Source organism: Suillus clintonianus (assembly GCF_016758775.1).
Source record: "Suillus clintonianus strain FC179 chromosome Unknown DEU56scaffold_164, whole genome shotgun sequence".
Taxonomy (NCBI): domain Eukaryota; kingdom Fungi; phylum Basidiomycota; class Agaricomycetes; order Boletales; family Suillaceae; genus Suillus; species Suillus clintonianus.
Window position 1 is genome coordinate 26,809 of NW_024539388.1, and position 23,744 is coordinate 50,552.

The 23,744-nt window shown below is 48.8% G+C and overlaps 9 protein-coding genes across 9 annotated transcripts; 4 read left to right on the forward strand and 5 right to left on the reverse strand.

The window, feature by feature from the left end:
• Positions 1-690: 690 nt before the first annotated feature.
• Positions 691-4,452, forward strand: DEU56DRAFT_840731 (HOOK-domain-containing protein). Its single transcript, XM_041354962.1, has 16 exons — positions 691-988; positions 1,039-1,108; positions 1,163-1,295; positions 1,361-1,679; positions 1,751-1,812; positions 1,866-2,114; positions 2,167-2,307; positions 2,359-2,458; positions 2,508-3,151; positions 3,199-3,335; positions 3,391-3,628; positions 3,678-3,813; positions 3,865-3,927; positions 3,976-4,050; positions 4,109-4,264; positions 4,316-4,452. Exons 3-16 carry the CDS (start codon positions 1,165-1,167, stop codon positions 4,340-4,342), a joined length of 2,478 nt encoding a protein of 825 aa, XP_041201650.1. The 5' UTR covers positions 691-988; positions 1,039-1,108; positions 1,163-1,164; the 3' UTR covers positions 4,343-4,452.
• Positions 4,453-4,857: 405 nt separating this feature from the next.
• DEU56DRAFT_748523 (RNA 3'-terminal phosphate cyclase domain-containing protein) lies at positions 4,858-6,089 on the forward strand (the record flags this gene model as incomplete). Its single annotated transcript, XM_041349366.1, has 3 exons — positions 4,858-5,796; positions 5,847-5,923; positions 5,975-6,089. 3 exons carry the CDS (start codon positions 4,858-4,860, stop codon positions 6,087-6,089), a joined length of 1,131 nt encoding a protein of 376 aa, XP_041201651.1.
• Positions 5,945-7,705, reverse strand: DEU56DRAFT_175090 (ligand-effect modulator 3 family). Its single transcript, XM_041344919.1, has 8 exons — positions 7,557-7,705; positions 7,359-7,492; positions 6,877-7,303; positions 6,503-6,829; positions 6,284-6,446; positions 6,170-6,234; positions 6,014-6,070; positions 5,945-5,951 (listed from the first exon to the last, which is right to left on the reverse strand). Exons 1-6 carry the CDS (start codon positions 7,660-7,662, stop codon positions 6,195-6,197), a joined length of 1,197 nt encoding a protein of 398 aa, XP_041201652.1. The 5' UTR covers positions 7,663-7,705; the 3' UTR covers positions 5,945-5,951; positions 6,014-6,070; positions 6,170-6,194.
• A 100-nt stretch (positions 7,706-7,805) lies between these two features.
• DEU56DRAFT_919366 (putative alanine racemase-domain-containing protein) lies at positions 7,806-9,848 on the forward strand (the record flags this gene model as incomplete). Its single annotated transcript, XM_041358264.1, has 9 exons — positions 7,806-7,961; positions 8,022-8,307; positions 8,356-8,435; positions 8,485-8,561; positions 8,609-8,809; positions 8,859-9,139; positions 9,199-9,338; positions 9,392-9,562; positions 9,612-9,848. The coding sequence occupies 9 exons, from the start codon at positions 7,806-7,808 to the stop codon at positions 9,846-9,848; spliced, it is 1,629 nt and encodes a 542-aa protein (XP_041201653.1).
• A 48-nt stretch (positions 9,849-9,896) lies between these two features.
• Positions 9,897-13,418, reverse strand: DEU56DRAFT_932718 (uncharacterized protein). Its single transcript, XM_041358741.1, has 22 exons — positions 13,007-13,418; positions 12,881-12,954; positions 12,796-12,821; positions 12,672-12,739; positions 12,438-12,611; positions 12,334-12,403; positions 12,262-12,278; positions 12,190-12,207; positions 12,117-12,140; positions 11,890-12,059; positions 11,666-11,838; positions 11,605-11,612; positions 11,467-11,558; positions 11,320-11,414; positions 11,178-11,270; positions 10,989-11,119; positions 10,858-10,937; positions 10,792-10,807; positions 10,656-10,736; positions 10,404-10,603; positions 10,328-10,349; positions 9,897-10,274 (listed from the first exon to the last, which is right to left on the reverse strand). The coding sequence occupies exons 1-22, from the start codon at positions 13,061-13,063 to the stop codon at positions 10,149-10,151; spliced, it is 1,815 nt and encodes a 604-aa protein (XP_041201654.1). The 5' UTR covers positions 13,064-13,418; the 3' UTR covers positions 9,897-10,148.
• DEU56DRAFT_866323 (uncharacterized protein) lies at positions 13,101-19,175 on the reverse strand. The gene is made up of 18 exons (XM_041355391.1): positions 18,714-19,175; positions 18,231-18,591; positions 18,024-18,176; positions 17,852-17,966; positions 17,737-17,797; positions 17,382-17,688; positions 17,093-17,322; positions 16,923-17,046; positions 16,697-16,864; positions 16,460-16,645; positions 15,919-16,389; positions 14,928-15,059; positions 14,746-14,871; positions 14,455-14,683; positions 14,014-14,399; positions 13,903-13,962; positions 13,656-13,855; positions 13,101-13,599 (listed from the first exon to the last, which is right to left on the reverse strand). The coding sequence occupies exons 1-18, from the start codon at positions 19,007-19,009 to the stop codon at positions 13,329-13,331; spliced, it is 3,876 nt and encodes a 1,291-aa protein (XP_041201655.1). The 5' UTR covers positions 19,010-19,175; the 3' UTR covers positions 13,101-13,328.
• Positions 19,156-21,593, reverse strand: DEU56DRAFT_840772 (tRNA isopentenyltransferase). The gene is made up of 8 exons (XM_041354963.1): positions 21,197-21,593; positions 20,763-21,145; positions 20,628-20,712; positions 20,435-20,579; positions 20,175-20,387; positions 20,062-20,118; positions 19,926-20,013; positions 19,156-19,877 (listed from the first exon to the last, which is right to left on the reverse strand). The coding sequence occupies exons 1-8, from the start codon at positions 21,476-21,478 to the stop codon at positions 19,631-19,633; spliced, it is 1,500 nt and encodes a 499-aa protein (XP_041201656.1). The 5' UTR covers positions 21,479-21,593; the 3' UTR covers positions 19,156-19,630.
• Positions 21,594-21,654: 61 nt separating this feature from the next.
• Positions 21,655-22,683, forward strand: DEU56DRAFT_866334 (ribosomal protein L15). Its single transcript, XM_041355392.1, has 5 exons — positions 21,655-21,764; positions 21,818-21,981; positions 22,033-22,192; positions 22,242-22,428; positions 22,482-22,683. Exons 1-5 carry the CDS (start codon positions 21,687-21,689, stop codon positions 22,631-22,633), a joined length of 741 nt encoding a protein of 246 aa, XP_041201657.1. The 5' UTR covers positions 21,655-21,686; the 3' UTR covers positions 22,634-22,683.
• DEU56DRAFT_975011 (PRP38 family-domain-containing protein) lies at positions 22,651-23,709 on the reverse strand (the record flags this gene model as incomplete). The annotated part of the gene is made up of 5 exons (XM_041359567.1): positions 23,596-23,709; positions 23,474-23,549; positions 23,266-23,422; positions 23,101-23,216; positions 22,651-23,048 (listed from the first exon to the last, which is right to left on the reverse strand). The coding sequence occupies exons 1-5, from the start codon at positions 23,647-23,649 to the stop codon at positions 22,651-22,653; spliced, it is 801 nt and encodes a 266-aa protein (XP_041201658.1). The 5' UTR covers positions 23,650-23,709.
• Positions 23,710-23,744: the final 35 nt, after the last annotated feature.

A 23,744-nucleotide genomic window follows, 5' to 3' on the forward strand; every position in this document is an offset into this window, starting at 1 on the left:
GCATATACCTTTAGGGCAGTCTTTGCAAGTCCCTTGAGCGATGCAAAAGGTAGGACATGATGCTTCACGGGCATATGTCGATACTGTCAAAGCAGCCACAACGGCGAGGACAAGGTGGAAACGCATCGTTTGTGAGGATGGGATGTGGGTTCAAAAAATCTGAAGGGGACATAAGGACGACGCCTTGCTTTTATGCACTGAATATTGACTTCGTGACGATGTAGGAGCCTATCCACCTGGGATCCCCTTTCGAACATATGATATCTGCGATGCCAGCAGGTTGCCACCTGAAACCTACCTCGTGCAGCAGAGTTTGTTGGCAATTTGGCGTATACAAGGTCAAGAGAGTGGAGATCGAGTTGGAACGGACTGATCCAGGTTGTTTACACACGGTAGTAAGTTGAATTCCCAAGAGCACAAGAGGGACACCGAAATGTTGGCCATCCGACAGAGGTGGCTATTTATGCCTCTCATTTCCAGTGCCAGGGTCTGGTCGGACTTTGCACTCCAGCATTTCATCAGTGGTTGGTTCAAGCGTGGTGTTCGAGGTGAGTGTAAGAAATCAAGAATGCATTGCAGGCGAAGACGAAACGACTCCGAGTCCTGAGTGGTGTATGTTATGTAAGCGACAGTACTCGCCAAGGAATGAGTTTGTGGTTGTACTAACGCTTGACTAAATCCAATGTACAGGAGACCTTGTACTCTACACGGTCTACTGTACATTGGATTTAGTCAAGCGTGCGCTACGTCCAGCGACGACAAAGTGCGCTGTTATTGTCTTTTCGTTTACCTATTGTCCCGCTTAAGCTTGTGGTCCGTCTTTCGTATTTTGTTAACTGAGTCTTTTGTCTGCTTAGACGCAGGAGCCGTTTTTCTTTCGTCCGTGGTCTTATACCTACCTCTACTTACAAGAGCATTCGTTCGTACTTATACTCGCAGTATCGAGCTCGTATACCTCAGACGTTCACATCCGCGTGCACGATCTGAGGTAAGACATTTAGTTTCTACTTACATTCACCTATACTTACTTCGTGTTAGCGTCTCTGCTTGATATAGATCCACGTGATACGACTTTATAACTTGCACATCTACACCTAGTCACAAACAAGTAGGGAGACAGGGTCCTGTATTAACCACCACTGTGAGCTAACAATCCTCACAGCCATGTCCGAGCAGGAGAGAAAAGAGATCAACGCTTTCATCTCTTTTTTCGCAACTTTCAACCTAGCCCGACCAGTCACCACCGTCGCCGACCTCAGCGACGGCGCCGCGCTCTTCGATGTTCTCGCCCTAGTGTACGTCCCACATCCTCCATCCATCTATACCTAACTCGAGAAAGAAACTGAACCTCACCCGCCAGAGACGCAAACTACTTCAGGCAATCCAGCAGGTCCTCCACCCAGCTCTCCGACAACTGGGTTCTCCGATTCAGCGCCCTAAAGCGTCTCTACCGGCTCCTCACGCAGTACTTTGCCGAAGTGCTGCAGAAGCCCACGAGCGGGCTTGAAGTGCCGGATTTGCAGGCGATTGCGAAAGACCGCCATGTCGGCGCGACGCTCATCATGTGCCGGATAACGATCGCGATCGCGGTGCAGTGTGAGCAGAACAAGGAGATTATTGATCGGATTCAGAAGTTGAGCGAGGGCGATCAGCATTTTTTGATGAAGGCTATTGAGCAGGTGCGTTGGATTTGAATTTCGATTGGGCGTTTGCAGGATTCGCGATCAATATTAATGATGCGCGTGCGTAGGTTATGATCAAGATTAGTGCTTCGCAGGGGGATGTCAGTGTCGGAGAAGCAAGCATGACGGAGTGAGTAGTTGGTTGTGAGGAATGAGACGTGGGTGTACTGATGGGATTTACAGAGACGACCACTACTACCGCATCCAGTCTGAAAGAAGCCAGATCCTTTCAGAGAAGGAAACGGTAGAGAAGGTCTACCAGGCACTTATTGAAGAGCACCGAACGCTACAGACAAATTACGACGACGCGGTATCCGAGAAGGATGATGCAGTGACACGGTTACGAGAAGCACAAAGGGACATTGAGAGCAAGCGCAATGACAATGCGTACGGTATGATGCGCGCTGAGATCGAGCGCCTTCGAACTGAACTGTGAGTACATGTTCGAACTACTCTGCCCGTCTGATGTCTGCGGAGATACTAGCCAAAAGAGCGAAGACAATCTTGCCATGGCGGAGGCTGAGCTTGACAAACACACGATGTTGGTGACTGATCTTACGCGGCGAATTGATGAGTTGCAAGTTAAAGCCGACGAGGGTGCGCGCCTCAAAGACCAACTAGACGAGTATGCGTCTCAACTTGATGTGCGATTCGCCTTTGTACTCAACATATATAGGTATCGGCATGCTGCGGATAAACTACAAAAGACCGAAAACGTCATGGAGAAGTATAAAAAGAAACTTCAAGAGGGCGCTGACCTACGACAACACGTCAAGGTTTGTTGTTTTGTAACGATGTCGACCACTTCAATGACTTGCTATCAAGTCTCTAGAGAAACAAAATGCCGATCTCGTCGACAAGAACGCATCGCTCGAGGAAGACTACCGCAAGGTTGCCGCATTCAAGCCACTCATGGAATCTTATAAGAACCAGATCGCTGAACTTGAAGGAAAGGTCACGACACGGTCACAAGAGGTGGAGACAGTGAAGTTCGAGTTGGACCAAACCCGTACGAAGTTGAAGATTGCTTCCGAGGAGCGCAAGAAGGATACCGAGATGTTGGAGCTTTATCAGGAGCGTATGCGCGAGCTGGAGTTAACCTCGCATCGGGCGCCCACCACACTGAAGACGGAAACGCAGGCGACAGAGCCTTCGGGGAACACCGATGAGCTCACTGAGGAAGAACTCATGGGCGACTCGTTTGGTCTTGATGGAGAGCTAGATGACGCTATCACAGGGACGACGATGACGGATTTGAAGCTGCAGGTAAAGAGGTTGCAACGAGAGTTGCAGTCTGTCAAGAAGAACGAAGCCGATGCGAGCCGTATACTAGTCCTGCAGAACCTGCTAGAGGACGCTAATAGGATGAAGGCACGCTACGAAGCGGATTATATGGCTGCACATCGAGAAAAGCTGGTGTTACAACGCGACCTCGAGGAGATCCGAAGTGGTAAAGCGCTAGGAGACGGGTAGGTGAATTTCTCCCATACAAGCAGCCGACTCAAATCGTTCACAGGCCGGAAGCTGCGATTGCTCTACGACAACGTCTTAATGAGACGGTCGAGCAGTTGGACTCTTTGCGGAAAGAGCACGCCGAGCTGGAAGTCGCTTTCGAGACTCAGAAGAGGGAGTTGACAATTGCCAAGTCAGATCGTAAGTCTTTGGATATCGGTAGTGCTACTCTTTTTTGATTTGGGGTGCTTCGCAGTGAATCTTGTCAACAAGGACCAGCTCGATATACTTGCATCATTGCGAGAATCGCTCAACGAAGACAAGGCGGGGATGGAAGCTGACATGAATCGCTTGAAGAACCAGATTAGGGAGCTGAGCGAGAAGAATAAGATGCAACTGGAGCAGGTCAATGGGCTCCTGCTAGAGAAGGTGAACTTGCAGAGCGACGGTATTGGCCAGAGGGAGAAGATGCTCCAGCGTGAGCGAGTCTTTGGGTAGGTCGTTGCAGTTATGGCGCTGGTTTGCATCGCTGACTGTCAGTAGTGACCTGCGAGCGTCTCTAGCTGGCAAAGACGTGCCGGAAGACATCAAGTCGAGGTTACTAACATTGCATGAAGATAATGTGATTGTCAAGGAACAGTTGAAAACTGCGCAAGATAAGCTTGCCAAAGCACGGCAGGTACGTGATACGGCTAATAATTATTTTTGGCCGCTCAGTTCTGCGTTTTAGTTTATCAAGTCTCAAGACAAACTTTTCAAGGAGGAGCAAGCGAAACTCGGTGGCCGTTCGACAGTGAGTTTAGGTTTACTTTCCATATGAGTGTTCTGAACCGCCGTGTAGTCCTCTTTCGAAGAGGCTGAGGGCAGCTTCCAAACTCAAATCAAAGATCTGAAGGAGGAACTTCAACGCGAGAGGGTACGTGAATTTTGTATAATTAGCGGTCTGCTCGGAGCTCATGAAACAACCGATGTAGGCGCAGCGCCTGGACGCCGACAAGCAACGCCGCAAAGAGCTTGCGCTGATGTCGAGCTGCGTGCTCAACAACGGCATGGTGAAGCTTCGAAACTCGTCAAATCCGTCCAAAGGCAAGCCTGCTCCCACTGCATGGCTCCCGCGACAACGGATGGCGGTGAGTTGATCTTGTTGTACTCTTACCTTGAAGCCTCATGTCGTTATCTAGCTTGGATCTGGACTTCAGCGGTACTAAGTCTGATCTTCATTCATGTTTGTGGACGCATTAAAGATACCCGGCACACTAGTTTACTACCCATTTCATGTATAGCATTAATCATTCTGGATTCATGTGGATAGACCGTAGATGTTCAAATGCTTTATTCAATTGTAAATAAAAAGCTAATGCTGTTTGCCAAACACCATGCCTAGTCAAGAGACTGAGCAGTAGCGACTCAACAAAGAGAAAGCGCGGGAAAAAGAGATCCCCCGACGACACAAGCCAGTAGTGCAGCGGCAAGGTCATCATGTCCCTCGAGTTGCAAGCAGAGCTCGTGAGAACAAGGGCGGCAAAAATTTGATAACCAAAGAATGAGGGCGGTGCCCTCATAATAGTGGTTAAACTATTAAGAACAGATACTACACTTGATCTAAGCCAAAAGGCCAGAGTGGTAAAGATTCAGGTTGTCTGGAGTGCCCTTTTATATAAAACTACGAGTGCACGGGCCATCGACTGTGGGAATACTTCACTTTCCATTTCAAGCTCTCTCAATGTTACACATCGATGGAAGCTTTTGTGAAGGCGGCGGTCAGCTTCTACGCAACGCCGTCGCTCTCTCAGCACTGTTATCAAAACCAATATCCATACCCAACGTTCGCCATAATCGAAGACCCCCAGGCCTCCGAAATCAGCATGAAGCAGGTATGTACTCATCGCTTTGTACATCAAACTTACTGACTCCAATAGGGATCAAACTTGCAGCAGCCATCTCCACAGCTGAAACAGAAGGTGTACACTTGGGTTCCACCAGCATCACCTTCAAACCAGGAAAAATAGAACTACCCAAAATATTAACCGCTGACCCCGGAACAGCAGGCTCGACCACCCTACTTCTCCAAGTCTCCCTGCCGTGTTTGCTATTCTCTTCCTCCCCCACTTCCCCTTCTACGATAACTCTCCGCGGAGGGACGAATGCAACCCAAGCTCCCCAGATAGATTATATCCAGCATGTTTTCTTGCCATTCATGAAACGCCATTTTGGCGTAGACGTTGCACTCAAGATCATGCAACGAGGCTACTTCCCCAGAGGGGGCGGATCAGTCTGGTGTAGTGTTCCCCCGCTCACTGAGGCACTTCCTCCAGTAACGCTTACAGAGAGGGGCCCCGTTCAGGTCATCAGAGGTGAAGCACGGGTCGGAGGGCTTCCTTTCATCCTTGCCGAACGCATGAAGAACGCTGCGCGTGCTACACTACTGGCTGGTGGTGTTTCTCCCACTATTATCCGCATTGACGCAGTCAGAGAAACTCAGGAACAGGCGTTCGGAAGTGGAGGGGGAATATTGCTGTTCGCTGAGACTGACAACGGCTGCGTGATAGGGGGATCCTCAGTCAGCACGAGAAGTAAAGCTCCAGAGGAAATTGGCAACGAAGCTGCAGAGGAGCTCCTTCGCAATCTTCGTCATGATGGATGCGTAGATGAGTATCTGCAGGTCAGCGATTTGCGACGTTTCAGCTCAGTCCCACTAAATTCGGAGCACAGGACCAGATAATCATTTTCATGGCTATCGCAAAGGGCCGCTCAACAGTCAAGACCGGACCTCTGACAGATCATACAAGGTGAATTCAAACTATCGGCATCGATCTCCTACGACTCAACCCATCTTTCAGAACTGCAATAAAAATAGCGGAACAAATGACTGGCGCTACATTTCATCTCGAGGAGAATCCATCAGGTTTCGTCATTATAAGCTGCGACGGCATCGGCTATACCCCAAGCCCATAGAATAGATAATGTATGATGTGATGTGGGTAAGTTCAAGGAATGATATTACACGGTCAAATAGGCAAAGCTCCAGTACATACGAGTGTTCGTGAAATCCAACATGCTCTATCGGTTCCAAGACAACAGTGACATATCTCCCAAACGTCTGCAGCGCGTTTAGCCATAGTCTCAAAGCACATGAGAAAGCACCATACCTCGGCTTGAGAAGGTGTCGGATAGTTCCCGCTAATGCAAGGAACACAAAGACACCCGACGCTGCAACATAAGCCCAACCCAGGAATGGGTTCTTGCCACCTATCCAAGACACCGTGGAAATGACAAAAGATTTTGTTCCCTTATAGCCCTGAACTGGATAATCTGCAGATATCACAACCAGTCAGAAACGAAAGCTGATACAGCGACGACGACCATACTCATGTAGACAAGGACTTGATATTCGCCCGCAAGCAGAGTCCCAGTGTCGTTGCGCCCATAGAGCTTGGTGAATGTCGGCAGACCTGCCGTTCGCATCCAGTTCTGGAAGTGCTCGTCCTCTTGCAGGTTTGGTATCGAACCGTTTGCGTAGCTTGGGTAGCGCAGCACCCAGTTCGGAGGAGGGACGACCTGATCCAGGTTATTAGTATAACCCGACGTGGCGCTGTATTTCTTAGCCTCTCCGGGCCAGGCGATGCCAGACGACGTAAAAGTATAATTGGTGTTGTTTGGAGAATTTATTGTAGGTGTAAACCCAGAGAAAGTGTCTACGCAAACAGTGAGATGCCAGAATCAGACACCGTAAGAGACGCACCATTGAAAACAGAGTTGGCGATCAGTCCGCAGGGGTAGATAGCCTTCCCGTCCGCGTCGACGCCAAGAGGCTTGCAATTACTGCCACTGAGAGTATCCGGCGAGACATAGTCTCCCTGCAATTGAGAGGTATCTAAACTCTGCACATATCGGCGGTTGTTCTGGTAAAAGTTAGTGAGCTTGTAATACTGGAACACTGGTGCAGCCAGGTCGGATACGATAGTGAATTTGATGTAGCATGAATGTTTCTGATCCTCTGGTGCTGCGTCATTACGATAGTAAGCGAATTGGGGAGTTGGGACTGTTTTGTCCGAGTCTGATGATCGTAGGCTGTATGTATAGGGCATGTTCGTGAAGGCTAGGGTGCCGGGTGACGTCGCAGACGTTTGATTCCAACAAGTCGTATAGTCGAATGTCATTTCCGACACCTTTTCGATCACAGTTGTAGATATTGAACAGCACAAGAGGTAACCCAAAACTCACAAGACTGCTACCCCACACCAACAAGCCGCCTATCGGTGCAAAGATGATGCCAATAATGAACAAGGTCGGTAGAACCGTTTTTGGCGTCAAGATAGGCTGCCACGCCTTGAGACGCTGCTGTTTGAACGCAGTATCTAGCGTAGTAAGCAGACGTCAGAGGTGTCTTCCCAAGGGTTTGTTGGGGCAGGTTAAACTAACTTGCTGGTTTCCTCCAGCCTCCTTTCTCCTTCTTACGCTCTCCGTTCTGGTCCTGGCCATTGTCGGAGGTGTCACCACGCTTCTTTGCGCGGTTGAAGAGAGGCATGGTTGTTGGTGAAAGTCCAAGTCGCTTAGGCGCAGCCACGATGATGCAGCCGAATGCTTAGTAACGCCGAACCTATGCCGTGGAAGGCGCGTCGGTGGCTGAAACGCGCAACCGCTCACTAGTACTGTTTCCCGCTATTCATCATGGTATCCGCCTTTCTCATAGATGCTATCAACGATCCCACAAAAGTAGTCCAAGAACTCTATGAGGAGCACACCGGAAACATCGACCAGTTTCCTGCTGTCGTCTCTCGCCATTTTGCAGATGTCTTCTTGAAATCGGATGATACGCTTCGCGAGGTTGGGATACGTGCACTCTTGCATTGACAATCACCGTCGTTGATCCTGATGTGGCACCAGGTCCTTCCGTTGGATGTGAACCATCCCCCTGAATCATTCGCACATAGATCTTTGGTGCGATTTCACGGTATGGTACAGGACACTTCATCCTCACCGGAGATGTATCTCGCGAGCTTGAACGGAAAAAGATGTGGTGGTTGGGGAATCTCGCAGAATATGCCGGCTAGTGAATGGCCTTCGAGTTTTGATTACTGTGACCTTAAAGAAGCCACTGCTTTGTGGGCCGTCACGGTACCGGGACAAACGGATTGGAGAACAGAAGAGTTGGCTGCCCAATCGCATTCTGGTATGTTCGACGTTGAATGATTGAGGGGCTTATGTCTGACCTTCACAGGTAGCTCGTCTAGTCAAAGCCCACCTCAACCTCATAAGTTTCCTGTGCCAAATGCGCCCCATATCGGGGTCCGAGTCAAGGTAGACCTCCATGATTGACTAGAAACTCGGCTCATCCATAATTTATCAGGTTTATGACAACGAGGCCGCTCAGTCGCTAAAAACTACGGACGTCGTTACGTTTATTGGAATTTTGACGTCCGAGTCGTGAGTACACAGACCATCTTTGCGACTGATGCTCAACTTGGGTGTAGTCTTGATTCGGAAGAAACTTCTTCTCCAATGGTCCCTTCACTCCATGTTCTGTGCCATACAGTACAATCTATAGGTGATGATTCGCCCCCGGAAGACTTGACGACTGTCCGAGATGATCTCATCAAATGGATTGCCGAAGAGGCCCTTGGAGGTGATGAAGTCGCAGCACAGTGGCTTGTTCTCGAGCTTTCCGCAAAAGTGTACGTTTTTCTTGGTATTTTCAAACATTTTTCCTAAAGCAAGATACAGGTACACTCGGGCCACGCCACTCCTGCCTCCGTCTCTCACTTTTTCACGGTTTCCATCACCCTCACCGTCATCACCCGCGATACCTGCTCTTCATCATGTACTTTCTGATTTACTACCGCAGTATCTGACCGTGCCTCTCTCCCTGGATCTTCTGAACAAGGAAAACTTTAGTCCTGAGAGCAAGGATGAGGACTTGCACTCGGGCTATCTGCAGGTCCCTCACGGGACCACCTTGCTTCTAACAGAAAATGGCGTGCAAGAGGGTAAGCTTGTAGAAAAAGGTACAAGTTCAATGGTAAATACTTGCTTTCGCGTCCAATGTTGATATTTTACTTTGCAGGTATCATGAACATCAGGGCTGTCCAGGAAGTTATGGATGCTCAGACGCTCGAATACTCCTTCCCATTCAGCAAATTCTCATTCCCGACAGACATAGTAACAATCGTCCTATGTGAGGGGAGGAAAAGTGCCTTTTTCCAGGTAATACAAGCGTCTGCCTTCAAGTCGCTTGCTCACGCCCGCTTCCATGATAGACGGGATTCACTGTATCTCTGGAAGCAAAACCTTCGCTCAAGGACAACCTGTATAAACCTAGAGACCAGATAAAGATACCCGATACCACACAGCTGACAGCATACCGTTCTTTCTTGGCAGCTGCAAAACGATGTTTTGGAACTGTTCAAGTCGCAGAGGAGACGTCTCAGGTGTGTGTGATACCGGACAGCGCGTTTGCATGTCTGACTTTTTGAAAAGCATATTCAAGAGGATTTTGTACGTCAACGCCAAGAAGACCCATCCATAACAGCGGACAACCTCATTCACTTGATGAAGGTGGCAAGGTGCGGTGCTTCTCATTTCTGTCCGTTTGACGGTCATACCCATCTGCGAGACAGACTACTAGCGGCATCCATGCTTGAGCGGGAAGTCACCGTTGACATATGGGAAAGATCGAAGAGGCTTGATGCTAGTCGAAGGAAGAGATCGCCATGATTCGCCGATTTGATCTGGTCACGGATTCAACCGTGAACATCATTCATAGGATCCCAGCAATGCTAGCGGTTGCCCGCAGACATCTGGACATAAGTGACTGCTGAGTATCCTGTCTGACTTGTACGGCACAAGTGGGAATTATTGATGATGCTTGCACACAAGAGAAGCTTATTTGGAAGAAAGAATCGTCGCCCCTCGCGGATTTATGCCATTACAATTCAACTTGCGCATCGCGGTGAGCTTTGTGGCTACAATACAGAATAATGCGACAAGCAACAGGCAAGCGGGTTTACAATACAATCATGGCCGACCGAGTCCGTTCTCAGCGGCATTCATCCAATCCTCTGCCAGGTCATCCACTACACGACCAAGTAAGCTGTGCACAGCTTGGCGGTTGCTCCCACTACCTTCGAGGTAGTACTTGATCTAGGCAAGTTAATACGAGGATGCTCTATATGAAGATACCCAAGAGCATTCACCTTTGGTTCTGTCCCACTTGTCCTGTGCAGAAAATTAATATGGCGCATATTTGCAACTACAGTCGCCTCAGCTCACCTAATTGTCAGGACAATCCGAGAGTCGTCTGAATCGGATGATGCTCTGAATTGGATCATATGCCCCAAGGATAGCGGTAATTTGGGTTGATAGATGGGTGCGTTCGTGCTATCGTAGCCATGCCCTTCCGTTAGATCGACAACGCTCTGTATCCGCAACCCGCCAATTGAGGATGGATAGGAGCGTCCTTGAGATGAGCCCTGTTAAATGACGATGTTTATTTCTTGCCATTCTAATGGTGCTCGAAGATACCATTTCACCAGAAGAACGAATCTTCTGAAAAATATTCTCGATGACAAGAGGGTCAGTGCAGACGAAATAGCTGTTGCTCGTCTTTTCAGAATATATGAGATCATGTCCACGGCAATATGAGCGAGTGTATACGGACCTCGAAATATCCATATCTTGGTTTGCGAATTAACTCGTGACTACAACGATGGCGGGGATGACTCACCTTCGATATAGTTCTTGCAAATGTGCATTTACTGTGGTGCCTCGCGCACGCAAGCTTGCAGCAAGTTGTGCAAATATCATCTGCAGACGATCTGGGTGAGAAATAAAAAACGGGCTAGGAGGCCGACTCACGGTTGCGGCCACCCCATCTTTATCTCTGATTTCAGAACCAAACATGTACCCTATGGCTTCCTCATATCCAAATTGTACTTCATATCCCGCCTTGACAAGGTCTAAAGCAGTGTTCCCAATGAACTTGAAGCCTAAGATGGCACAACTTGTTTCCAGCGCTTCTTAGAAAACCTACTATGCACTGCGCACCTGTGAGACAATCAACAAAGCGAAACCCTTCAATTTGCGCCATAGCTTCAATCATCTTGGAGCTGACTGTCGAAGCAACCATGGCCAACTTGCCTAAAGGTAATCTGAGGCAAGCAGGTAACGAACTTGATGCCGTGCTTACCTATGGGCTTACCGGAAGCCTTGTAGGTCTCGAACACACGATAGGCAAACAACGTGCCGAGTTGATCACCAGTGAATGTTAGCCACTTTCCATCGCTGTAGATCGATCTCTTGTGAAGTCAGCCAGTAGAAAAAGTATCACGCATACCAATTTTCAGCCGCAGAGAATCGATCCGCGTCCGGGTCCTGTGCAAGGACGTAGGATGCCCCTTTAGCGTTCGCTGTGGCTATAGCTAGATCCTGAAGCACGTCAACCGTTGCTTCAAATATATGAAATTGAACGTACGAGTGCGCCTGCAAGCTTGGTCGTCAGGGCTATAATCACAGGAAATGGAGGTAGTTATTACCCTTTTCTTCAGGGTTTGGGAACTTCACCGTTGGAAATTCAGGGTCTGGCTGCTGCTGCTCTTTTACAGGAGTATAAGGCGAAAATCCGGCAATCTCAAAGGCTTTAGATGTAAATGGATCCCCAACGCCATGCATAGATGTGTTTACGAACGCCACTGAACCCCCGTTAAATCTGGTGATTCAATAGGGTCAGAATAGCGCGGGGCGGTAGCCAACAACTTACGATAACGTCTGTGCGCGCAGATCGCTGAGAGAATTGAAGTACCCTCTTTTCATCTCCTGCGTACAATCGATGCACAGGTCCGATTCAATTACTTGTGAAGCATCATGTACTCTGGGCTCCAAATTTCGTAGAATGGACTTTGCAATTCCGACATCATGTGGCCCTATGATCTAGAAAGAACAAAACGTTTAGTACTGAAGGACAGAAATACAAGCCACATGGATCACTTGAACCGCATTTTCCCAATAAACCTAATCAATGATTAGTGTAACGCCACGAGAGTTGCAATCGGGGTCGAACCTTGTAGCCATTGTCTTGCTATAAGAGAACTTCATGAGTTACAGACTCCAAACACATAACGGTCTGCCTGACCTTCGGGTTGTGGCTTGCTAGATCGGAAATCAACTCAGAAGCGTGCTACTATGTAACAAAAGTGCAGCGTACCTGTGATCATGACTCCACAGGCAGCATTGAGCGCCTTTACGGAAAATGGAACCCTGAGGGCAGCCTTGATCTGTATCAGAAGCGACCACAGAAGGGTTGCTGACATACAGCGGAGTGTGTACAAGCCCTTTGTGCAGGTAAACCTTGACATTGTTGGCAATGAAAGCAGCTGCAGTAAGCTGGGCCCATCTCTCCGAGTTATATCGGTGGTCATGTCCTACAACTACTCCACGGGTAGCGGCATTCTTGACATGTTCAAGGACATACGCGCACAAGCCCTGTTGCAAAGGTGTAATTACGTCGTATGCTCGACGATTAAGACGTTATGGTCAACCCACTTGAGATGCTTGAATCACAATTAGGTCATTCATGCGAGACCATCCAGCCTCCATCTTTCCCCTCAGACCTTTGTAAACCAAAAGCCTTAGAGCGTCAGACTGAGCTAACAATGGACATCCACACCTGCGGTGCCGAATTCTATGCGTGTCCTATGCGCATCTCATGCTCAGCATGTCTTCGCGAGATTGTCACAATGCGGGCAACACACCTCAAACGTCTCTCCAACTCGCCGATGTCTTTATTATTCCACAGCTGTTCCACATCCTTTCTTGTGGATTCATTCTAAAGCAAATGTGAGCAAGCAAGCAGCAGCCTCTAGCACCGCATTACGCACTGGATCAAGGCGAATCCACTCCTTGACAAGATCTTCAAGTTCCAAAGGTGCACTCATTACAATGATGATAAGGTCACACACTGGTTATGATATATCGAGTGTTGGACAAATATAGGCAGAATGAACGAGGAACTAATGCTAATGGATCATCGATCAGGTATATCGGAACAGACTATGGAAACAATAATATCGAAATACAAATCCGATCAAAAGATCTCTTCCGGGAAGTATGTATACGCAGAGTCCAGACTGTAGGGACTGGGATGAACAAGGATTATATACAACGCGCAAGAATATGGTGGCCCATAAATAATTCATGGCGTCACTCCCAGTGGGCATCAAGCTCGGCCCGGGTGTCCAACAGTGACGGATAAAGGATAGTCTCAAAATCCAACGCTAGGCGGTCTAAAAGTTTAGCCTTCAATACTGTCGGAACGCCCATAGAGATGTCTACGGAGCCTTTTCGGGGCCGCCAAGTGCCATTGCAGAGCGTAGGGTTCGATTTGAAGGGTCGAAAATAGAACCTCGTACATCCAGTTGTGAAAAAACTGGAAGAATCAGGAAAACCGAAGTGAGCGTCACACCAGTCGATCCTGCCAATCGAACAGTCAGGAGAGTTTTTTCATAGGAAGACCCGGAAAACTTATACGCGACATTAGAATTGATGGTCATCACGCCAGGGCGCGAAGCAAAGAAGAAAGATTTCCCAGAATTGGCAGCCGTTAGCATGAGATCACTTGCCACGCTCATCCAATCCTCGAGAAATATTTCATCACGGCACCGATCGATCGATTCCCGCACAGCAGTGGCGATACCTCGCATATGAGATGGCAGGGTCCCGGTCGGGATCTGTGGGTGGATTAATAATCACTCGCTGTGTGGAATGCGTCACAGACATTCTGGATAGCGTTTCCTGCGACATTACTTGCGATGTAGTGAGCTTCGACACGCCGAAACTGCAGGGTCTAGCGATCAGAAGCAATTTCGAAGTTCATAGAAAGCCTCACATTAGCGACATTCGTGACCATGCGAACGGGCCTAGCCATAGAACGATTCAAGAGAGTGACAATATACGCTGTGAGGCAATCTTGCCACGAAAAATAGCCCTCCTCATTGGCACTGAGCATGGAGTGGAGTGCATGAATATGATGTTCATGAAATCTCCATCTTAGATTTCCCAAATCTTCGCAGGCCTCGGCATATTTGGCCTCGAGCTCATTGAAAGGGTAAGAAACCCACAAATGAGGCATCAGTGGAAGGAAGTCCGAGGACGTAGATGGCTCTGGGGTTCGGTACTGGTGTTTGTCGAAAGTTGGTGGAGCAAAAACTGGCTCGACCCTTTGGTAGAATAGGGACAATGTTTGCATGAACCGACAAAGCGCCACCGCATCTCCTGCCATTTCCGACCCCGCTAAGAAAATGCTTCACGAGTTATGCAAAAGACCTACCGAGAGTGTGGTGCCAAGATACCGCAAGACATGTCCTATCCTTGAACGTTGTTATCTTGAAACGAACCAGAGCGGCACTACCATTAACGACGCTAGCATCTGGCGGTGGTTGGCTAAGCAATGAAGAAAGGTCGTCTTGAACAACCCAGTCTCCTTGAATGATAGAGGCAGATAACTCTTCACTGCGATCCTCGGCCTCAACGGGCAGTCCGGAATTTGTCAGCTGGATCTAAATTCCTTCAGTCTCGGCCGGCCCCATCTATGAGCTCCATAGTGCTGTGATGTACTTACAAACCAACGACTTCCGGTTGTGCACAGTTTCCCCGCGGCATGAGGGTACATTTGCAAAGTGCTTGCCAGAGCGTCGTGGAAACGTTTGACGTCAATGGACCCATCGAACGCATGGACGTTGTCCACCTAAAACGTTCCCAAGATCAGAAGGACCGAGAATCAGACGGCTAAGTGAAACTTACAAAGTGCAGCCATAGGTCGTAACCAGGAAGATCAACAAACTCACGACCTGCAAGTACAGTGGGTCGCTTGGGGACAACGTATTGAACAACTGGTGGAGACATTATCGAGACAGACAAAAAGCCAGACCAGCACTTGGGTTGAACAATAACAACCAATAAGATATAGCACGCTTAACATAACTGGTCGAGTGGATGTCGGCCCTGACGGTTCCAAAGTCGGATGAAAAAAAAAATCTCCCTCTGACAAAGAGAATATGTATAAGTGATTTTGTGTACGTGATTTGAATACTGAAGGGCTGCTCTGAGATCCATTGCAGGCTCATCGGCTGAGAGCATCACGAGAAGGCATATCATAATCGCTTGATCGACCATTTCCCGGGCCCCTCGCAATGTTGCAATGTGTGTGTCGGGCGTCGGGTTTCATGCACATGCGGCGATGAATACGGCATTGCTCAAGGGATCTTTGGGCCGAGATGGTGATGCTTGTTCACGATAACTTCTTTACAGAAACCAAAGCAACAAGTTCAATGGGTGTATTTTGCGATGCAAACGACACGATGACGAGCCCCAGATCGGCAGTGAAAGAATAAGTTGTTTGGGTACACGAGTGACTGCAGGGTGAAAATTTCGTTCAGCGGGAGGAAGTCCAAGTTCAAGAAGCAACTGAGCCGACTAGCAAAACTGCACTGCGACGCGCTTAGCACTAGACGATAAAGCCATCGGGCATTGTTGGGACGAAAGGTGTCACAGTGCAGCCTGCTGAACTTCAAGCGGCGGCAATAATACAGCCAAACAAAACCAACACCCCATTATCAATTCAAGATTTATGTTGATGGGACAAGACATATATAATCTTCTACACCCCAGCCTTTTGTACTACATGTCAAGGTGCAACACGTGGTGCATGAAGCTCATCCGCGGATTCTCTTGCGTGGTCTTGCTTCTATACATCCCCACATTAAAACCGGAATGAATAGCAAGAAATGTAAACCTTACTGTGTTTGCTTGGATCAAAGTCGTCACCACCATCAGTTGCAGACGAAGATGTGCCGCTCAAAGAGACTGTAGCAGTGTCAGAAGTCTGTCGTCGTAACGGGCGCTTCGGGCGAGGTTCCTTGGAGCTTGCTGCAGTGTATGCAGGTGCCGTCACGGGTGGATTCGAATGTACTGCAGCGCTGACAGCACTCAGTCGCGGTAATCGTATCTTCAACGTCGGAGTAGCAGACTGGGAAGACTGGGTGATTGTGACTGAGGCCTTAGGAGTGATAGGTGTGTTGACTTTGGGAGGATTGGAGGCGGGCAATACCGAAGCACTACTCAAGTCAGAGGCTTCAGGGCCAACAGATCGGATCATGGAACTAGATGCCGGCGCAGAGGCCTGGACGCTTGCCACGAATGCACCCTCATCCTTCGTTGTTTCTGATGGTCTGGCCTTCCGGCGTTGGCGAGTAGTCCTCGTGGACTTCCCTTGCTACAAAATTCGGGACCACACACACGTAAGCGACAGATCCGAAGAATTTCACAATACTCACAGCCTCTGCTTGTTTCTCGGGGTTATCAGGCAGACGTAAAGTGACTTCCTCCGCCTCCTGTTTCACAGTAGTTCGCGCCCTCTTGGGCCGCACCGGAGCCGACTGTTCAGGAGGAGCTTGTGCTGATGACTTGGCAGTAGAACCATTCCCTGTCGCAGGGAGAGTGGACCTCGTAGGTGCTTTGCGCTGCAGGAACCTCCTCAGTGACACAAATTTCCAGGTGATCAGTCAACCTGCCTTGTTGGTAGATGCTCTCAATACCTCCACCTGCGGGGGTAAAGGTATCGTGGGTGGTAGTTCTGCTGCCGTTTGTGTACTGGAGTCGACGAGCTTTCTTATGATGCCGTTAGGAGCATGCCTCTGTTCTGTCTGTATGCTCAGCATTCGCTGGAAATTGCACAGTGCCTATAAACCGTGTTAATATGAAATGGTGTGATGACGGAAGCGCTCAAACGGATCTTACCTGCGCAGCATGCAACTCATCTCGCGAGATAAGAGGACCTTCCGGTAATGTGCCAATGTTTTCATCAAAATCATCCAAAGAGCTCAGGGACGTGAGTGGCGAAGACATCGCGGACACCGGTGGCCTATTCCCGCATTAAAGACCGTCATCCATCAATGCCACACACGTACCTTTGATCAGGATGTTGATCTTGACTTATCTTATTCCAGAAATCAAGCATGATCACCTTCTCCGGTACCCTATATCTTCGGCCATTGATAAGGATTTCATCAAGGATTAACTTCTCTGCTATCGAAGTGCCTTGTGGGTGCACGATGTCGATGTTGCCATTATTAAACTGACGTGGTTTTGTGATGTCTATCATAGGTGGGTTTTGTTTAGGAACGCGACGCTTGGGTTGCTGGGTGTAGAGAGCACAGTGAATTATGAAAGCCCATCCAAAGGACTGTGAGAACTTACCAAAGCGTGATCTGCATGGTTGGGACACATCCACTTCTTATTGAACAGAGGCATAGCCACGAGAGGCGGGTCGAGACAATCTAAATGCCAGTGGAGAGGGCAGTGATCGCAAGATACCATGCTTCTCCAAACCTCGGGAGTGGCACTTTGGGAGGACGAGGTTGACCTCCTGGGACGCTTTGCTGGTGGAGCAGATACATCAACAACACTGGGAAGGGTTGATGTTCCGCAACGGAAGCAAAGCACAGGAACACCGTTTTTGTCCTTAAGGCGGTAAGGTTCACGTTCCTCGAGCTGACCATGGCGACTAAAGACATTGAGTAATGAATGGAGACATGTGGAATTTCACTCTCACTTCAGGCGAGGTTGTTTGACCTCTGAGTTATCAATGTAGCACCCATTGGAACCAGTTGCAACTATTTCATCGAAAATGAGACCGTTGGCATAAAAACAGCCATGAAGAGACACACCATCCTTAAAAAAGTTTCTAACATCATCTGGGAGTTGGAATTCTTTCGGAATGTTTGTCTGTGCTTGATGAATGAGGGGCGACATGAAGGAAGGAGGAGGTTTGAGGGGTGGATGCTGTTGTGGCATGAGATGAAACCCGTATACAAAGTTTACACGCTGAAACAGACACACCTTCCGAATCGTGCAGCTAGGACAAAACCATCTCTCTCCTTCTACGGTTTCCATTGGTGGGTCTAAGCACCAGAGATGAAACGCTCGTGGGCACCCATCACAATACACCAGAGCTCCCAGCGACCGGCAGGATGAGCAGTGATCTTCGTTCAACTAAACGACACGGTAATGAGGGGTATGATCGTAAGAAAGAAACCAAATGCGCACCAGTGGAAGTGAAGGGTCAGGGGAGAGCGAGAACGTCGTCATCGGTTCCTCCTTGATCTTTACAGAGTGCTTCTCAGTGTCCTTCCCTTTCCCTTTGTCTTTTCTCGGTCTTCCTCTCCCATTTGATACCACTGGAGGAGGTGGTTGGTGCGACAAGGGTTCATCAGGAGCAGGAGCAGAGGTTGCTCGAGAAATAGAAAGGTCGTCAAAGTCATGGTGTATCGGAAAAGGGTCGGAGTCTGGGAGCGGGGGTATACTGGGCTGGCGAGAAGATGCCTCAGGGACGATGAGATCCGAGGGTGGGATGGCACTGCTGTTCAAGTTGCGAGCAGATGCACGCTGAGCCCTTCCGTTTGCGGTTCTTTTCAAGGGATAAGCAGACAGCGACGTGGCAAATTTTGAAGGGGGACGAGGGTGGAGCATTTTGGCAGCACGACAGCAGAGACGATTAGCGTCGGGACCAGGTTGAATACGATGACTTACCCTTTGTCGACCCTAGCACGTTTGCGCCGTTGCCCTTCAGCATCTGTACCACTGAAGGTGGAAGCCATTAATCCAGAGTAGGTGGAGCCCGGATCAGATGCTGGCAGATATGACACAAAAGCTCCTGGTTTCTTTGGGTCGCGCTTGTGCGCAGCCTGCTGAACAGACAGCAGGGAAGGTGGACCTGGTAAAATTTCAGTTGAAAGAGACGGATCTGAAAGACCCTCGAGATGAGGCGGTTGCACCACCGGTACTCCTGGTAACATGTACACCGGAAGGTCCGCCATGGAAGTCATGGTTGAAAAGTAAAGAGAAGGCGGGTTACAGGAGCCCGTCACTGATTCCGCCTCTGAAAGTGTATTCGCAAGGAGCAGTTAAGGTAATGAGGGGCGATGGTCGCAGCACTCGCAGAGGGTGCTGTGACAATGGTGGCAAGCGAGATGTGGGACGACGACATCAACGTCGCACTCAACCAATTTTTTCACAAAACTACAGTACGACGTTTGTCAGTCTATATAACTACTACTCATTTCACAACGTTCACTCATTCAGGCGTGCTTCTTTGGCTTCCTGTACCCAACATGATTCCAGATAAAACTGCATGAGAAGATGATTCCGGAAAACAAGACAGGGAGGCTGCTCCGCTGACCTCGTAATGATGGTCAGCATCAGTGCATCATGGATACACGATGCAAGTCGTTCCGGGCGAACTTATCGATAATGTCCCTGGCGCAGGAGGAAAGTAGCCCGCCTCCTCCAAAGGTCATTGCGTGAGACAAATAAGCAAACAGGAACCACCGGGAGCATAACTGCTTGAAATGAAATGTGCTCCAAAAGCTGATATTCAAAGCGACGACGCTGATCGACGAATGGGTACCAGAAGAAATGACGAACTGCGCGCAGGAAGTAGACCTCGTTCATACGATTGAACGATGTTGATCTTCCTGATCGTCAACCTTGCTGGGAATGCCGCTATGGACGGTAGTGCGGCGGTTGACCGGCTGTCCATGCATTTTGATATCTCTTGAGGCATGTCTTCTATGAGTACGGGAGTGTCGATGGGCTTCCCACTGAGAGCCATCTTCGACCATAAAGGGCTGCGCAGGATCAAGGGTACACACAGTGCATACAATCTTCTTGCGAGCCCGCAATACTTCTGTTGGACTACCGAGTGGTTGGATTGGGAGTTATGCCAGAATGTAGTGGACATACTTCGTAGGTTTGACATCGATAGTTAGCATCTCCCGTGCCCTTTCGGACAATGATAAAGGATCAGACAGTGTCTCGTTGCCAAGGAAAGCTGTCAGAACCCATCAGTACAAGCGCGAAGCAAAGGAAGAGTGCATACCTTCCATGATACGTACACCTTGGTTGAGAACATGAGATGTCCACTGGTCGCCGAGTTCTGCAGGGAACAAATTACACTGCCTGTAATCGGATATGCAAAACTGGTGAGCTTACCAGTGGCATCCAAAAGGTAAACTGGGAGGAGGGCTGATGCATGACCCCCGCCGCTATTTGTGCTATAGATAGCAGGAAGAAGCTTGTTCCTTAGCCACCGTATCTGACGCTTCGCATATTGTCTTGTTCCGTTCTTCATTTGCTCCACAGCGGACGCAAAAAGCTTCTCGGAGGGCTCAGGAGAAACAAGATAATCATGAAACTCTTTGTATCCTAGGCATCGTAAGTTAGTGTTGGGGGAAACGATTGACAAAATTCACCGATAGACTGATAGATACCAATAGTATAATCAGTTTGCTGCATATCTGATTCGTCGGACAGCGCTGTGACGACTGCATCAGGCGAACTACATGTGGGGGAAGAAGCGATCGATCGGAGTTCTTTTATTTCATCCAACAGCCCTTGCTGAACGAGGATTTTAGTATGCAGTCGACTGATCAAGACCTTCCTAACCTTGATCATATCATCTACCCTTGCGTCCAAGCGCTCATTCAAGATAGAAGGCTCGGCATAGAGCCAGAAACACAAAGTTCGATACCTAATACAAATTAGGTGAAAATACTGCACCACTGAGTGGAGAATACAAACCTTGGAAGCAATGCTGTTTTGGACTGCTCGGCGATAATTTCGCTCGGAGCCTGTCCAGTGTCTTTAATTACACGAAGGCTTCCCATGACTTTACGTGTGTCCTTCCAGTGCCATCGCTGCGCAACTGGTTCGTCAAGCGCGGTAAGAAGTTTGTGCAGCAACATTGCATCATGAGGATGAGATGCTGCAGATGGAGGATGCTCTGGAAGTGCATTGAATAGTTCAAGGAGGTCGGGAGGTAGATTGGCAATGGACTGTGCAACGGAATCGGACAAAGATTGCGCTGGAATGGGCAACCGATTCGGAAATATGAGATGTTGGATCCAATAGGATGTACCGCCAACAATGATCGGAACCTTATCCATACGATGCGTCTCGTCAATCTGGATTTTAATTATGAGCAAGGCAACAGGGAAGATAAGTAGAATACTCACCGCCTTGATAGCGTCTTGGACCCATTGACCCACTACGTACTGCTCGCCAGGCTGCTTGAAGTCCATGAGAAGGTGCTCGACCCCCATTCTTTCTGTGACAGGGACTTTGTTTGTTATCACGTCCATCCCAGTATAGACTTGCATGGAGTCCGCGTTTATGATCCTCGCGCCTCTCCACGCATGTGTTCCTTGAGCAAGCTTCAGAGCTAGCTCGATGGCCAGTTTGGACTTTCCGACGCCAGTAGTCCCACAAATCGTGATTAGTGGTCTGAGAGTTGACATTTCTGAAACAAAAGAAGAGGACTATCCAACGTCGAAAGCTACAGCGTGTCAGCCGGATACATAGTTCTTACCAGCACTACTTATATGTGCCAGCTCATCTAGTGTGAGGTCGATGTCATATTGGGTAAGTGAATTCAACCTCCGGACTCAGTTCCGACTATAGTAAGTAATTGAGAGCAAAACCACTTCAGACTTACTTTTAGCGGACATGTCGTCTGTGTTTCGCTCAAGGGCGACTCGAATAACACTATCGAGTCTTTCGCCGGGACCCAATTCGCAGCACGCGGTTTGCACTGTCCTCATTTCTGATTCAACATTTTCTAATGCTTTGTCCGGCAGCAAAAACGCCTTGGTAGAGGTCAAGGCTCTGGTCGCGGAGGAACGTCCACACGAGGTCACAAGGGTCAGAAGGCCCGCGCAGGCAATGGCAAACCAAAAGCTGGTTTTGAGGGTGGTCAGACACCGATCACGAAGAGGTTCCCGAAGAAGGGCTTTGTAAATCCGTGAGTGCTCTTTTCCAGCTAGTTTCATATTTATCTGACAGGTTCGTCAAGCAACCGGAAGGTGTACGCGCCCATTAACCTGGACCGGATACAGTACTGGATTGACCAAGGTCGACTACAATCGTCGCCTGAGAACCCTATCACAGCCCGCGAATTGCTGTTGAGTGGATGCATTCATAATGTACACGATGGAATCAAACTTCTGGGCGACGTATGTTTCCATTCTCAGGCATCCTTCTGGTAAACTCATTTTCATTTAGAATGCTCCATTTTTGAAAACGCCTATTCACATCACTCCTTCTCGTGCATCCCAAAGTGCAATCAAAGCGGTTGAGGCCGTTGGAGGAAGTGTCTTCTGCCAATACTATAACCCGTTGGCTCTTCGCGATTGTGTCAAGAGCCGCGAGGATCGTATTTCAGCTGCACCGACTCGTCGCACGGACATTCGTGAGTCTCTCCCTCCCTCGACTTTGATGTTTCTGACAGGCAATTCCTTCAAGTGTGGTACACTGACTGGCGCAACCGAGGATATCTTTCTCCTGAGGCTATAGCAAAAAACCCCAAAGTGGAGGAGCGATGGAAGGAATTGTCTAAGCAATTGCTCTCTTTCAAGGATCAAACTTTCGATACCAAGGGACTCAAAAAAATGTAGACGTGCTAGGTAGATTATTATACATTCGTGGGATCAATGTCCATCCTCTCTGGAGACATACTTCCAGTGCGAGAACGGTCGGGCGAACGAGATAGAGAGCGAGAGGGACTCCGCGATACATATCGACCGTTCTCTGATGGAGTTCGACTTCTGCTCCGACTAGTACTGGGGCTGCGTGACCTATATGGACTCTTACTGGGGCTCCTACTTCGACTTCGACTTCGACTGGAGCTACGACTTCTGTCGTTACTCTTGCCTTCCATAGCATCAAGCAAGCGACTCTTCCGAGGGCCAATCTCGCCGTTTTCTTCAAGTATCGAGCGCTTGGCTTTGCGAGGAAGGATGATGTCACAGACTCGTTCCTCAGTGAGGAGCGAATGGATGAATTCATCAAAATGGGTCAGTGAATAACCCGCTGTCGGGCTGTAAGACGTATGTCAATAGGGGAAAAATGAAGATCAACACACCCATGTCACGGTATCGAAGCTTTCTGAAGTCTTTCATTAATGGTTCAAGAAGCTCGTACACTTCCACAGCACTGAAAGTCATTCGTATGTACATGGCAGCTAATGCCCTCATATATCTGAGTGGCCAATCAGCAATCAGCGGGCGGCACATACAATATTGCTCACTTGAACTCGTCTGCTTGTAGATATTCTATTAATATCTCCTTTTCCGGTTGAAGCTGAAGCAACTTCAGCAGCAAGCATAGGAACTCCGTAGGGCGCTGATTGCCATAGACACCGCCGATACACCTAAGCGCAATGGCTTGGTCGATAAGCGACTCCGCTATATTGAAAAGGGTGAGCTGGACGGTCTCAGACAACGCGGATGACGCACCAGTCAAGGCAAAGCAATGCTCCTTCCAATAATTCGATTCCCATATTCGATTGCGGATAACGGTCTCGACGAGAAACTATACAATTGTCAGCTATCACCACAACGTGTTCCACACTACTCGCCTGGGGGTTCTGGCCATGGATTGCGATTGCACCCTTGACGGTGGTGTTGGCCATGATGGTAGTCCGATCGGCCCCTTCGGTTTGCGGAAGCTAAACTTAACTGCTAAAGTTTGGTGCAAAAGGGAAAAAACTGCTTATGTAATGGCCAG

What these genes read in the sequence shown, in the direction of transcription:
- DEU56DRAFT_866334 (XM_041355392.1), top strand. Translation starts at nt 21,687, where the DNA reads ATGTCGTCTGTGTTTCGCTCAAGGGCGACTCGAATAACACTATCGAGT. An exon ending in AAGAAGGGCTTTGTAAATCC is followed by an intron (nt 21,982 to 22,032) that starts GTGAGTGCTCTT and finishes AGGTTCGTCAAG; the next exon opens with CAACCGGAAGGTGTACGCGC. An exon ending in GACTCGTCGCACGGACATTC is followed by an intron (nt 22,429 to 22,481) that starts GTGAGTCTCTCC and finishes AATTCCTTCAAG; the next exon opens with TGTGGTACACTGACTGGCGC.
- DEU56DRAFT_866323 (XM_041355391.1), bottom strand. Translation starts at nt 19,009, where the DNA reads ATGACTTCCATGGCGGACCTTCCGGTGTACATGTTACCAGGAGTACCG. An exon ending in ATGAGTTGCATGCTGCGCAG is followed by an intron (nt 16,865 to 16,922) that starts GTAAGATCCGTT and finishes CACGGTTTATAG; the next exon opens with GCACTGTGCAATTTCCAGCG. An exon ending in CAACCGGAAGTCGTTGGTTT is followed by an intron (nt 14,684 to 14,745) that starts GTAAGTACATCA and finishes GAAGGAATTTAG; the next exon opens with ATCCAGCTGACAAATTCCGG.
- DEU56DRAFT_175090 (XM_041344919.1), bottom strand. Translation starts at nt 7,662, where the DNA reads ATGCCTCTCTTCAACCGCGCAAAGAAGCGTGGTGACACCTCCGACAAT. An exon ending in TGGTGTGGGGTAGCAGTCTT is followed by an intron (nt 7,304 to 7,358) that starts GTGAGTTTTGGG and finishes GTGATCGAAAAG; the next exon opens with GTGTCGGAAATGACATTCGA. An exon ending in TCAAGTCCTTGTCTACATGA is followed by an intron (nt 6,447 to 6,502) that starts GTATGGTCGTCG and finishes TGATATCTGCAG; the next exon opens with ATTATCCAGTTCAGGGCTAT.
- DEU56DRAFT_840772 (XM_041354963.1), bottom strand. Translation starts at nt 21,478, where the DNA reads ATGTCAACTCTCAGACCACTAATCACGATTTGTGGGACTACTGGCGTC. An exon ending in TCCAAGACGCTATCAAGGCG is followed by an intron (nt 21,146 to 21,196) that starts GTGAGTATTCTA and finishes ATTAAAATCCAG; the next exon opens with ATTGACGAGACGCATCGTAT. An exon ending in TTACCTTTTGGATGCCACTG is followed by an intron (nt 20,119 to 20,174) that starts GTAAGCTCACCA and finishes TGTTCCCTGCAG; the next exon opens with AACTCGGCGACCAGTGGACA.
- DEU56DRAFT_840731 (XM_041354962.1), top strand. Translation starts at nt 1,165, where the DNA reads ATGTCCGAGCAGGAGAGAAAAGAGATCAACGCTTTCATCTCTTTTTTC. An exon ending in TGATGAAGGCTATTGAGCAG is followed by an intron (nt 1,680 to 1,750) that starts GTGCGTTGGATT and finishes GCGCGTGCGTAG; the next exon opens with GTTATGATCAAGATTAGTGC. An exon ending in AGGAACTTCAACGCGAGAGG is followed by an intron (nt 4,051 to 4,108) that starts GTACGTGAATTT and finishes CAACCGATGTAG; the next exon opens with GCGCAGCGCCTGGACGCCGA.
- DEU56DRAFT_932718 (XM_041358741.1), bottom strand. Translation starts at nt 13,063, where the DNA reads ATGAGTGCACCTTTGGAACTTGAAGATCTTGTCAAGGAGTGGATTCGC. An exon ending in GGCTTCCGGTAAGCCCATAG is followed by an intron (nt 11,271 to 11,319) that starts GTAAGCACGGCA and finishes GATTACCTTTAG; the next exon opens with GCAAGTTGGCCATGGTTGCT. An exon ending in TTCGTTCTTCTGGTGAAATG is followed by an intron (nt 10,604 to 10,655) that starts GTATCTTCGAGC and finishes GTCATTTAACAG; the next exon opens with GGCTCATCTCAAGGACGCTC.